Source organism: Thermobia domestica, chromosome 9 (genome assembly GCF_964235325.1).
Source record: "Thermobia domestica chromosome 9, izTheDome1.hap1.1, whole genome shotgun sequence".
NCBI classification, from domain to species: domain Eukaryota; kingdom Metazoa; phylum Arthropoda; class Insecta; order Zygentoma; family Lepismatidae; genus Thermobia; species Thermobia domestica.
Window position 1 is genome coordinate 172,896,970 of NC_137462.1, and position 14,156 is coordinate 172,911,125.

The window sequence follows — 14,156 nt, forward strand, 5'->3', positions numbered from 1 at the left end:
AAAAACCATTTGCGAATTGCTGCTTCAACGACAGAGCAGAAAGGGGTTTCTGCATCGAATTATTACGGGTGATGAGAAGTGGATCCATTACGAGAACCCTAAACGAAAAAAAGGCCTGGGTGAAACCAGGTGAACCAGGTCCATCACAACCAAAACGAGATATTCACTGTGCAAAGGTTATGCTGTGCATATGGTGGGATATGAAAGGTGTGGTGTACTATGAGCTGCTGCAACCGGGTGAAACTATGAATGGAGAACGTTATCGACGACAATTAATGCGTTTGAAGCAAGCTCTGGCCAGAACACGACCAGAATGGGAGAACAGACATGATAAACTTATTGTTCAGCATGATAACGCTCGCCCACATGTCGCAAAACCGGTCAAAACCTATTTAGAAAATGTTGGATGGGAAGTTTTACCCCACCCGCCGTATTCATCAGACGTTGCTCCTTCGGACTACTACTTGTTCGATTGCATGAACAACGATTTGATTGGACAGCGGTTTACTTCTTCAGAAGATATCGAAACATGGGTCTCTGACTGGATCGCTTCCAAGGATGAGGACTTCTTTCGCCACGGAATCCGTACATTGCCTGACAGATGGGCGAAAGTGGTGGCTAGCGATGGACAATATTTTTCTTAAGGTATTTATGTATTTTGTGTTTGTACTACAGCTTCAATGTGTGCTTACCAACCGCACGAATTAATTCCTAGACCAAATATATAAAGAAAAAAAAGAATCGTTCTTCGTATATATCACGTAGAGCGTTTTGGGAAATTGTTTCTCATTTAGTATTTTTTTTTTACCTACCTTCTTTTTTTTAGGTATTCGTTTATTTCTTTTATATTATTTATCTTTCCTTAAATAGCAGAGCATGATTTGTGTTTCTTGACGTTTAACTTTTGAGAATCATATATGCTCAAGTCTGTCCTCAAATCACTCCCATAACAAAGGAAAGAGCTCTACCCAAAATAGGACAACTAACACTGAGTTTTCGCATCCTGATGACCCATTATGTATACTTCTTGCTCCTAGACTATTTTGTTGGTGTGGATTATTAGGAAGATTCCATATATGTTACCAATTTCGACAAAAAAATCCCTTTATCCCTTTCTGAAATATTAATATCAAAAAATCCCTAGAAATACACTTTCCCACAGGTTGGCATCACTGGCATTTGATTCGCGGCTATACTCAATTTCCTTACGTTAAGGAGAACACTGTTGCGTCACACATTTTGTGCCCGCAACAAGTGGTTGATTCACATCACATGCATGTACGGACTACATACATACACACTGCTACTCACTCATTCCTCCTTTTGCTTTTCTCAACCAATCAGAAACAAATCTTGAAATAATGAATGAAGCTAGTTACAGAGGAAGGGAGAAAAGAAAGTCGCGGGAAAAAATAAAGCACGTAATTACATATGATTTACGCAGAACCATCCCTCGAAACATTCGGGGGTACAGAATTGAGATTTCTAGAAGTTGGCGGATTTATTATTAAAAAAGAAAAAAAGTACTCTAATTTATTTTTCAATTACTGAGAGATCAATAAAAAGCTGATGATTCCATTAATTTTCTCATTTCGCTGCTCGAATTCGTCTAGCGCACTTCTTTCACAATCTTCATTTGAAACTTTGCAATCTCACGCAATACGTTTCCTTGGAGACCTTGCTCCTTCAAGCTCTCCTCTCTGTTCACACGCATTTCATTTAGGTATTCTTACCGATCGGTGGCGCGAGGCAAATATCAACTCTGCCAATAAACAGCGCGGTCAGTTGGTGTTGACGATCTGCTATTGTCAATTGTTTTCTTAATTCCTGCCGCACGGATTTAACTGATTTCTTTGACTTAACGACAAGAGCAACACGTGGTTTCGCACATGTCTTCTGAGTGGGCGGTGACTTTAAATCTGGCCGGTATTATGTCTTCTGAACGGGCGGTGACTTTATATCTATTCGGTAAGTACATTCATTATTCTTTATGTTAAATTTATGTTTCTATTTAGTTTATGTCTCATGGCTTTTTGTCCTGTATATTTTTACTGTATTTCAAATCGGGAATCGAACCCATGGTCACACGCACAACGAATATATTATCTGCTCTTAATGGTTCTCTTTGATATGTCAAAATAACGTCTTGAAATAATTGTAGTGAATGAAAGTGACGTTTAAAATTGTACTAAAATTCTACATAAATAAGTGCTTGCTTGTTGACTCAGCTTTTCTACAGATAGGCTGATCCGTACTGAAAAATAAAATAAAATAAAATTCTAATTTTAAGCCCCTTGCTTATGCCCATCAGGACAAATGAGATGGCTGATTATGAAGGAGTTGGTGGAATGAGAATGTGGAAGGAAACGGGAGAAGCCCGTGAAAACTCAGATATGTTATTGTCCATCACAAACTTACAATATAGCCGGGATCAAATCTTGCACCAGAGGTTCGATCACTTCGTACCAGAAGTGATTCCTTTACCACTGAGCCACTGTGACTAAAATTTGTTGATTTTAAGAGAAATCAAATGTTCATTGGTACGAGCGGTCCCGGGTTCGATTCCCGGTGGAGACACTCGGTCGGAAAAGTGTTAAAAGGTTTTTCAAGCCAGCCATTCTGAGTAAGGTTTTCCTGGGTTTTTCTGATTCACACCAGGCAAAGGCCGGGATGGTACTTAACATAGAGGTCCCAGACTGCTTCCTTATTTTTCCTCTGATAATGTGACCGCTGAGGGACGTCATCTCTCATACATGACGGGCTAACATGGCCATAGATGCCGAAAGCCCAGAAATCTAATTCCTAATCTAAATCCAGATTTTCATTCTCGCGCAATACTTTAAAATAACTATTAAAATTATACGATATCAATTTGATACAAACTCTTGCGTAAAACATGATTAATTTTCTTATTTTAATTTTTACTTCAGTGTCATAGTTGATTTAGAAAAGAAATACACATTAATAGCACATTGGAATGTGTCTGAGTAAAACTAAATAATAATAATAATAATAATAATAATAATAATAATAATAATAATAATAATAATAATAATAATAATAATAATAATAATAATATAATGTATGCAGTGTATGATTCTCAATCTTTAAGGGACCGCGGTGGCTCAGTGGTGGAGCTTTCACCTCTGGTGCTTGGGTCCCTGGTTCGATCCCAGCTCGCGCCAAGTTAACTTTGTGGTGGACAAACACCGTGTGCGAGGGTTTTCTCGGAGTTTTCGCGTTTCTTCACATTTTCTACATTTCACCATTTCATTCATTTCTAATCAATACCTCTCCTTTAGTCTAGCTGGCATAACCGTAAGACCTAAAACTTAAAACATTTCTTTTCATTTTTCTCACTATTTAAGAAGCACTTATCGACTAATGAGCAATGCTATAATAATCTACTCACATTTAGTTAAAGAAGAATGGGCAGTAAAATCATATTGCACATAAAAGATGGGACAGAACTTCATAAACCTATACCATGAATTGTGTCTGATATGGCGTTGTAATGAAAGCTACATCTGACATATTAGATTCTCAGAAATGTCATCATCAGAAATTATTGCCATACCTGAAAGTATAAAATTTATAGTGCTGAAGACATTGAACACGTTTCTGCTATGGTAATCTATCTACTTACAAGTTATAAATTTATCTGCTTAAGAAACACGTTGAACATTTCTGGTTAAAAATAATAATAAGTGGTACATTAAAAAGCTTTTATAAGAAGTATGAAAATGTATTAAAATAGTCAGGATAATTGAAAATATGTTCAATGATATACTTTGAACTTCTCCTTCTTCTTCTTCTTCTTCTTCTTCTTCTTCTTCTTCTTCTTCTTCTTATTATTATTATTATTATTATTATTATTATTATTATTATTATTATTATTATTATTATTTAGTTCTACTCAAACACATTCTAATGTGTTATTAATGTGTATTTCTTTTCTAAATCAACTATGACATTGAAGTAAAAATTAAAATAAGAAAATTAATCATGTTTTAAATCGTGAATTTTAATGTTTTAAATCGTGAAAATTAATCTGAATCGCTTGCAAAACCACTTCTCAATATCTCTTACAGTTTTTGCTCCATGATAATTCAACTACTTCCGGTTCAATATAGTGTTGCGGGTTGTGATGATATAGATACACTTGATATTGTGTATCGATTGCAAGAACCATTTGTCGCTCTCTATTACCATTTCTGTTCTATAGCGATAAATTTTGAAACCGGAAATGGTTAAGGTAAACCACTTCCGATTTGAACATAGAGTTAATAGAAACGACGGAACCTATTCTTGGGAAGCGGAATCGATTGCAAAGAAAAATACATGATGATATCTCTTACCGTTTTAGGTCTATGAAAATCAGTGTTGAAACTGGACGTAGAAGTAAATTTCTGCTACTCTAAGTTTAGGTAGTGTTGTTAGTTGTGATTATATGTTCTCTTGAGACCCTGAATCGATTGCAGAAAATAGTTTGTTGCTATTTATTACCATTTTTGTTTAAAGACAATAAAAGTTGATACCGGAAATGGTTGATCTGAACCACTTCCGGATTGAGTAGAGTGTTGTTTATAGTTATGATATGCTGTCTTGAGATGCTGAATCGTGTGCAGAAAATACTTTTCGCTATCGTGTTTGTTGTGTGGCGATAAACGTTGAAACTGGAAATGGGTAATTTTATCCACTTCCGCTTTGAATAGAAGGTTAGAAGAGAGGAACCTTTTCCTTGGACGTTGAATAGATTTCAGAAAACTGCTTCTCGATGTCTTTTACCATTTTGGCTCTGATATCTGTCAACAAACGGACAAAGTCGTTCTATAAGACATCCGACGTATAGCATATGTGGAAGTCTAAAAATTATATTGCAAGTAACAAATACTAAAGTAGAAGATACTAAAGTGGAAGAAAAAAAAAAACACGAGTTGAGACAAGACAGAATTTTCATGATGGTGAGACAGAGCTATTCAACACCCTCCCAATGGAAAGATATATATTTTATACTTCTGAAGAAAATCAGTATTTTTTAAGGTATCTTTTTGAAACAAGGCAACCCCAAATTAGGTCTCGTATCTTCACTAACAATAGGTTATTCACGCAAGTATCCTTGGCCTCCTAGTCTTTATAAGGTAGAAATTTTATACGGTTTTATTAACACTGTTAATTTATCTTAATGTTCTTATGCAATACCAAGGTTATAAAAGATGGAAACTACTATTAAGGTGATATCCGAAAAATGAGAGTTTTAACTTCTTCTCCCACCCCGATTCATATGCGTCCCGTTTTTGCAAATTAAAATTCTAGTTACCTTACAAGACAAAACAAACAGCATTATTTTGTCATACTTTGTAGGATTTCCAGTTGTTACACACTAAAGTTTTACAGAAAATAACATTTGTGCTCAACGAATAAAATTACGCAAAAATTAATCCACTATTTATATCTACACATTCTTGTTCTGAAAAATGCAGTTTCTTTCTTTTTTTTCATTTTTATCTTTCACTCGAAGTGTAATCTTTATATGTTAGCAGTAGAAGTTCCTAGAGGTATTATGATTGACATTATGATACCCTAGTAAGAAAAAAACATCAAAACAGTGTTATCCAGGGTAGACTTTTCCCACAAGTTCGAACCATGGACTCAATGCGCCAAAGGTGAACGCTTTACCACATTTAGACAAAAAATCGTACGTGGTGCACTTAAAATTTTATATTACGTTTGTAAATCCTGTAGTTTTAGGACTTAACATACAGAAAACATATAACTGAAAACGCATATTTTATAATACTTTCTGTATAAGTGTTCCATCTATACGTACTTTCCGTTTGAAACGACATAGGCGGTCAGGATCTCACATACAAATGGAGGTATATAACATATAGCTGACGAACGTAACATACATATATGTATGTAATATAAGGAAGACTGTTAGATATCAGACATCCTGCAACGGCAGGATGTAACATGTAAAGGCAGTGCCTATGTAGCATACGGATAACGTATGCTACGTACTGATTTCCGTAGTAAGCAAGAGGATTCCGTATATTTGTACAATATACCGCTGTCCGGAGAACGGATTTTTTTCAGTGTATTGAGCTGCCGCAGCTCCTGTTAATTGCATATGAAGTAGATATTAATTACATACGAATTACTTGTAATTAATTTGCAAATTGATCAAAATAGCGTTATTTTATTCGCCCACTCCGCAGTAACATATTACGGTGTAAATTTTATTCCAAAATAATCAAATGCGAAGGGATTAACACTATTTTCCCAGCAGGGCCGGATTTAGGGGGTGCACCGGAGCACGTGCCTCCCCCCCACCCCTAGGTTCTGAATATACACCATCTAAAGTGAGAAAATGGCAGTGAAAATAGCAATACTTTCCTAAAATTTCATGTCATGTTTCCGTTTCGGGCTTGAAAAAAAGCGGAGTTTTGCTAAACACAATAGTTTAAGTCAATTTCTCATACATATCACATATGCTTAAAGGTATTTAAAGAATTTAAATTTGATTCAAATGTACTGATAGTTACTGGTGCCCCCCCCCCCCCCCCGTCAGAAAATCCTGGTTCTGGCCCTGTTTCCCAGTGTTTACGATCCTGGTATTACCTCAATGTCGGTTATGGGCGAAAATGAGTTTCTGGTTCTCAACTTTTCTTAGAGTATTTTAATTAATGTTGATGACTTTAACGGGAGATGTATTGAGTTTCAAGAATATTACATAATTTTGTTTTGGAGCTCAATTTTCTTTTTCTGTAAAGAGTTAGATTTATGATGATACTGAAAACCTGGAAAATTCCTACAGAACAACACATACACACATCATCATCATCATCATAATCACCACATAATAAAATAAATAAAATAATTGGCTCACTTAAAATTGAAGTTCACGGTCAAGGACTAGCGCATAACTAAATATTCGTGATAACATGAACAAGTCTTGGCATGAAATTACTTGTCTACTACGTAAATATGCTAATTTAAAGAAGTATGGTATGAAAGGAAACTGCATGTAGTAACCATAATAGGTGATTCATTTAATTATAAGGCACTATTTTTTCCTTTTCCAAAATTGTTTCCTTCAGGTGCCTAAGGAGGAGGAGGAAGAGACAACAAAGAAAGAAAATGAGTAAATATGTTTCAAATTCGTTTCAATCTTAGTTAATTCCAAACAGTTCGTGTATCTCAAGGTTTTCAAAATAAGGGCTTAGAGGGAACCGAAAAATCAGTTTGAAAGAATGTTTTGATGTGACACATTTTTAACGTTACTGTGATCAATTAACCTTTCCTTAGGCCTTAGAAACTTCTTGTTATTATAATAATAATAATAATAATAATAATAATAATAATAATAATAATAATAATAATAATAATAATAATAATAATAATAATAATAATAACTGAAATTATAAAAGGGGAGTAAATGTCGCTGTATTTTTGTTGGTTGATTTGATTAGAGTTAAACGTCCCTTCTCAGCACCGAGGCTATATAAGACGTGAACTTACAGTTTAAGATGGAATCCGAATCATCACAATACGTTCAAATTTCAATATTTTACCACCGGGAATCGAACGCGGGACTCCGAGTACCATTAGTCACTAGACCTTGCACATGCCTTGAAAACTTACTGCCAACAAAGATCCACAAGCTGTGTGAAGTGTTTTGTTTTGTTTTGTTTTGTTTTTTCAGAAAAATAAGTTATTTGAGGGAAATTTATTCATTTTATTTTTTATATTAATTTTTTAACGGGGGGAGGGACCATAAAGGAGAGCCACACCGGGTCAGTCCATTACAAGTAAAACGCTAAAGTTTGTTCAATTTTCAACAAGAAATTCCTGCAAGGACAGGCAACAAAAATATTTATATCTGTATATACATGATAGCATACCGTTCCGGAGATATGCAAAGTGTTCAATAATGCATAGTATGTGGCAGGAGCCCTGATGATCGTTGAGGCATCGCCGACTTCAGGGGATGGCTTGAGGGTAATTCCATTCTGGAACTACGAAATTTCCCCCATAGGCATTTCCTCGATTGTACTCACTCTGTGTTACCAGTATTTTCGCAGTACTAATTTCAGCAGCCCCCGTTCACTCAACCCCCCGCGGAAAGTCTGAAATCATTACTGATTCGAAATTGCAACACTATTCGGATAACGCCAGGTGTTTTTGAATATGGGCGTGCTTCTTTGATAAGAACTGTAACTTGAAGGGGGGAGGGGTAAGGTGCCTTCCCATTTAAGCTCCCTGTCGCTACTTCAAGATTTTCTTCTTTTTACTTAATATGATATGATACGAATATATAAATGAAGCATGGACCAGGTTAACACATCCTAAAAACGAACATAAGACAATCTCCTACAATGAAGCGAAAATAACATCTGGGCCGATTTTAGTACAATGCCTAAGTATTAGTGCCTTGAGAAATAATATATACACATGTTAAGGTTTTGATCTGTATCAAATATTGTATCCTCAATTTAAGTTCTGAAGCATAGAATGGTCACACTGTGTCATTCCCAAAAGAACTAAAAATAATTTAAAACCATCTAAGCAAAATAGATTTCCCTGAGATAAAGCATAATTGTAGCCTGGGCCCTGCTTCAGTATACACTAACAAACAAATAAAACACTCTACAAGCAATAAAAATGCTATTAAGGTTTTAAATTCTAGGAGAGTCCAAATTTCTTATTTCATATTTTAATCAGTAGTGTCATTTCAGGTTTCGCCAAGTGGGGGGGGGGGGGGGAGAGGAAAGATTGCCCACCGATGTAAGAGTTTCAGATTTTTTATTATTAATATATAATTTATTAGAAAGTATGTTTTTGAAACTCGGGGGCAATTACCGTCCTCCTGCCCTCTCCAAATAACGACCCTGATTTTAACTGGAGGACTCAACATTATATTTTTCTAGAAAGGCTGAAATATTAATGCTTGTCCGTAAAAGAAAATTTCCAAGTCGCATAATATGGCTAGTATGGGACCATGTCTCTGCCTTCTCCCGAGTAGTGCCCATTGTCATCACCCCACCTGCCCCTTTTACTACGCCTTCGGTACGCTGATGACCCCAACTGTTTCCAACATAACAATGTGTGTCTTAGGTTCAAAAATGACCTGTTCACCTGCACCTCTACTTCCATGCTCTATGATATGTGTCGTGTCATTACGGTTTTCATCTGGTGGTACTGAGGAAAACCACTGAAAAAAATCCAGTTATGATGGTTCGAACCCGGGATTTAATGAGTACGAAAGCATCAATCGTTCACTTACGCCTGATTACAGATGAAGTTTTCTTATATTAATAGTCCTTACTGGTGTAGTAGTTCGTTGGCTTTGTTTTTCTGCACGAGCATACCAGGTGCGATTCCCGGTAGAAGAGCGTCGAACTCACTACAGCAGTTTAGATTTCACTAATTTTGTGGTTAGGGTGTGGCCGGGCAACCATTCTTCATTCTTCCTTGAAACCTTTAGTTGTTCAAGTATCAGCAGTCAAGAATGTGAGGTGAGCTCAAGTTAGCTTCCTCAAAATTCAGCTCGGCCCTTGTTGTCTTAGCGTTCTGGCTTTGGGTCTGAGTCCCGGTTTAAACTGGATGGCGTTATGCATTAATTGATCGAGCACCAAAACATAATATTGATATTGAAGGAAACACAAACATGTTACCATTATAATCTAGTTCTTGGCGCTTGGAGTTCCTGAACGTTTAAGCAAATAGTAGGGTTTCAAACTTAAAAAAAAAATAAAAATATTTAGGTTGTCTTCTACACACTGATGTAAAAATCTCAAAAATCGAAAGATGGAGGTTGGTAAATTGATGCATAACACCCTCTATAGATCTTTTTCTATAGAGCCTCGCTGCTAGGATGTAAATGAACCAATTACTATTCTACTATTTACAATGAATATAGTAATTAATAATAAAAATAGTGTAGCATCGATAGAAGTTACAACTAAGTTATTCATTTTGTAATCCAGAAGCGCTTGGATATTGCCCTTAATAACAGGATTGCCCTACTATTCTATTCTCATGAAACAACGTCAATGTAATCAAATGATGCGCAGAATGACGCCCTGTCACACCCCTCCGGGTTGAACTCGATGCAAGAGTTTAAAGTACCTAATCTTGATTATGTCAGAAGAATCTTTGAGCGGGTTATCACAGTGAACTGTTCACTGAGTTAAAACAAGCTTACATTGACCTTGTGAGGAAATAATATAATTGGGTTAAGCGTTGTATGTAATGTATTTAAAATATTTCCACATAAAAAAATTATTAAAAAAAAAAAAAAGCTTTTCCGTATGACTTCCGTATTGTCTTTCTTCAATTGCAACATCTTCATAATTTTCTTTGGAAGTGAAATCGAGTAGTACGTGCTTTATTACATGTAATAGTGTTATAAATGCATTGCGTATTGGGCAGTTACTCGTCCGTCATAACCTGTTTGGTCATTACTTAACGCAAAACTAGCGAGCAAAGACAAGAAAAGTTCTGAGTCACAGTCAGAGAATTTCCCTCCCTGAAGTCAACTTTCTTACAACAGCCTCGCCCCTTTCGTTGTTCCCCTTCTGTCTCACTTTCAAATTTTAATTTGCTCTCTTTTATTTGTTTAGTAAGTAATAATCTCTATTGTTGCCCACGGGATTGTTGTACGTGATTAATCTCTCGTGCCTTTTTCTACGACTGGACTAAGGTATGATTTGCAATGTAAGTGATGAATGATGAAAGAACTCTAGGGATGTCAAAATGGAAGAAAACGATACTACTCTGAAAAACCTCGGGCCAGAAAGTTTGTTTATTACAAAAGTTTCTCAAATATAATACAAGCAGTGTTTCTTCCAAGCATATTTCCGGGGCAGCACATGCCTTCACCCTCTTTAAGAGCCTTTGGCGCTAGAGACCTAGGTTCGATTGTCCATGGACCTCATGTGATTCGAATCCCTCGTTAAGCTATAGACAAGGGATGGAAAATTCCTGAATTTTTACTTTCCGAAATCCGAAAAGTAAAATCGGGAAAATTCCGGAATTTAGAAAATTCTGGAATTCATATAGATTCAAGATTTCGGAAAAATTCCGAAATTTTTCCGAATTCCCGAATTTTTCCGATTCTGGAACTTTTCAGAAATCCGGAGAGTGAAATTTCCGATTACGGAAAATTTTGGTCATTCCTATTATAGATCTATGTTTCATATGGTCTCTTGGATCCAAAGTGGTGTAACTCCAAAATTAAAATTTTCCCAGAAAGAACTTTGAACTCTAAAACGTCATGCAAATCGCATCAAGAGAGTGTTATTCACTGTCAGCATTAGAAAAGAAACTTCAAAATTATGTTTTATGGTTGCAATCATAAAATAAATATAAATTTTTCGAGATATTGAACTTCAAAGTTCTCTCCGAAAAAATTTCCATTTTGGGGTTTCACCACTTCGAGGCTATATATAAGAAAATGAGAAGTGTTCACTCCTAACAATCAGTAAAATTTTATCTTTACTTTTACACCGAACATAATTGTTAATTAGGTTCAAATTTTCAAGTTTTAAGATCTTAATTTTATTTTACGGGAATATTGTACTCTATGAGGCAGAAATATGGATTCTACGCAAAAGGATTAAAAAAAAAAAAAAGACCAGAGGTTTCGAAAATATAGGTATGGAAAAGAATGGTGAGAATTAGTCGTGCCAAGCGGAAAATAGAATGAGGAAATATTAGAAATAGTAGAGGAAAGAACAATTTTAGACATAATTAAATAGAGAGGCAAAAGAGAGAGAGAGAGTGAAAGGGGCTTCAATTCGCAGACGGTATTAAAGACAAAATTCCTACGTTAAGAAGGAAGGTTAACTGAAGATCACAGGTTGCATGAAGGTTTCACAGTTGGTGATAATCCTGCAAATTATAACAATATTTATGATGATGATCAAATAATAATAATAATAATAATAATAATAATAATAATAATAATAATAATAATAATAATAATAATAATAATAATAATAATAATAATAATAATAATAATGCTTTTAGTATTAATCTTTTAATCCTCTGTAAATTTCTCCGCTATAACAGTTTCTTGAGCATATGTATTATTAATAAGACGCAGTATTACATTCACGCGTAGGGAATCGGCAACATGTAAGAGCTCCGATGTAACAGACTGCATTATGTTTCATCTCTCACGCGTTTGATTTCGACCTTCATTTCTTTGCTCCCTGCGACACTGTCATACAACACCAATACTGTAGATAGCGTCTTTTTTTCTTTTAATCTCGAATACCTGATGAGTTGTTCTTTATTAAGATAAACAAAACGAGGGAATTCTATCGCTCGTGGGATGTAGATATCATGTTGTACATTATTATATTTTTTTTTAAGTAATTATATGAAACTGTTAATTCTGCAGTAGCTTGTTAATTTTTCCTTTTGTGTATTGTTTCTCCTTAAAAAAGAAGTTACTCAATTAAAATCTACAATATTGATTTCAACAGAACAGAAACCCTAACCAATATCGAGATCGTCCCAAAAATGTTCCATCTTCTGCAGTAGCCCCATATTCAAACCGGAAGTGGTTTAAATTACCCGTTTCCCGTTTCAACCTTTATCGCCATAGAAAGAAAACTGTAACAGATAGCGAGAAGCATTTTTTTACAAACAATTCAACGTCTAAAAATAACGTAGTAAGACTACCCTGAACAATTTGCCAAAACCGGAAGTGGCTTAAATTTAATATTACTTCCGGTTTCAATATGGATTTTCATAGAGCAAAAAGGGTAGGTGATATCAAGATGGTGTTTTTTTTAATTGATTCAGCGTCCCAATGATATGTTCAATCTTTTCCGTTAACCCTCTATTCAAACCGGAAGTGGATCAAATTAACGATTTATATGAGTTTCAACATTTATCGACAAAAGAGTGAAATTGTATTATATTAGATAGTGCCAAGTGGTTTTCTGCAATCGATTCAGGGTGTCAAGATAATGTATTATCACAACCCGGTAAACTCTATCAAAACCGGAAGTAGTTGTAATTTACTACTACTTTTGATTTAAATACTGATATTCGTAAAGCAAAAACGATAAGAGACATCGAGATGCGATTTTTTGCAATCCATCCAGCTTCTCAAGAGTAGGTTCTATTTTCTCCCTCAACCATCTATTCAAACCGGAAGTGGTTCAAACTAGGAATTTCCAGTTTCGACATTTATCTTCATAAAACACAACAGTAAGAGATAGCAAGTAATGGCTTTTTGATAGGCTATGGATTTAGCTTCCGAGGAACAGGTTCTATCTTTGATCTTATTAAAACGTTCATTCCGATGTGCGCCACCGGTGGTACACGATCTTTATTCGTGCCTATAAGTTGCCTTTGGGTTTTGAAGTAGAAAAGTAGAACAGTGTTGTGGACTTTCTATGTTATTGCACTGTGTTATGTGTATATATTGAACACGATATTGTAAATACGCTGAAGGAGGAATGGAATGCACCACCAGTGGCTCACGTCGGGATTTTCGAAAAAGCATAGCTTCTCCATTACATGTCAGATGTTGGGCTGAACTGTTAATCAATTACAATCAGTAGTTGCAGATTTACAAGGCCTACTTCAAGTTTCAGTATTGAATTTCCATAATTTGGAAGACTACCGTGGTTTCACACTGTGAAACGAAACTCCTGATTTTTAGTGATCAGGATTTAAAACTTCTGAGTTTTAAAAATTAGAATGACACTAGCAGGCTTTACAAGATTGCATTATTTTTGAACAAAGGTATCATTTCGGAAGAACAGGGGGTAGTCTAATTTCTGTCTGAGTTTGAGAGATATTTACGTTTTACTCGATTGTATACTCATATAGTAATAAAAAACGTGAAATTCTTGTCAGTAGAGCATCTTAACCCCCTCCCATGGCAAAACGTAAAATTACACTACTGTTTGTGCATCCGTCCGTCCGTTACTCTGCATGATAACCAGAAGCGGATTTAGAAGATAAAAACTGGAGGAACCAGCCAGAACCTTGACTGTGATAGGTATATTATAAGTTTACTGTAAACTTTAAAAGTATATATAAATAATAGATTAAATTATTTTTTTCAATCAAAAACTGGGGGGATACGCCCCCGGCCCCGGGCTAGATCCACCACTGATGATAATTAT

General features: G+C 35.4%; 1 protein-coding gene across 1 annotated transcript in view; it reads left to right on the forward strand.

The window, feature by feature from the left end:
• Positions 1–1,476: 1,476 nt before the first annotated feature.
• The window catches only part of LOC145695217 (uncharacterized), a 67,858-nt gene continuing 55,178 nt past the window's right edge, over positions 1,477–14,156 (forward strand). Inside the window, exon 1 of the mRNA XM_081772205.1 lies at positions 1,477–1,968. Within this exon, the coding sequence (XP_081628331.1) occupies positions 1,890–1,968 (79 nt within the window). The 5' untranslated portion in view covers positions 1,477–1,889. The remainder of the gene's footprint in view (positions 1,969–14,156) is intronic.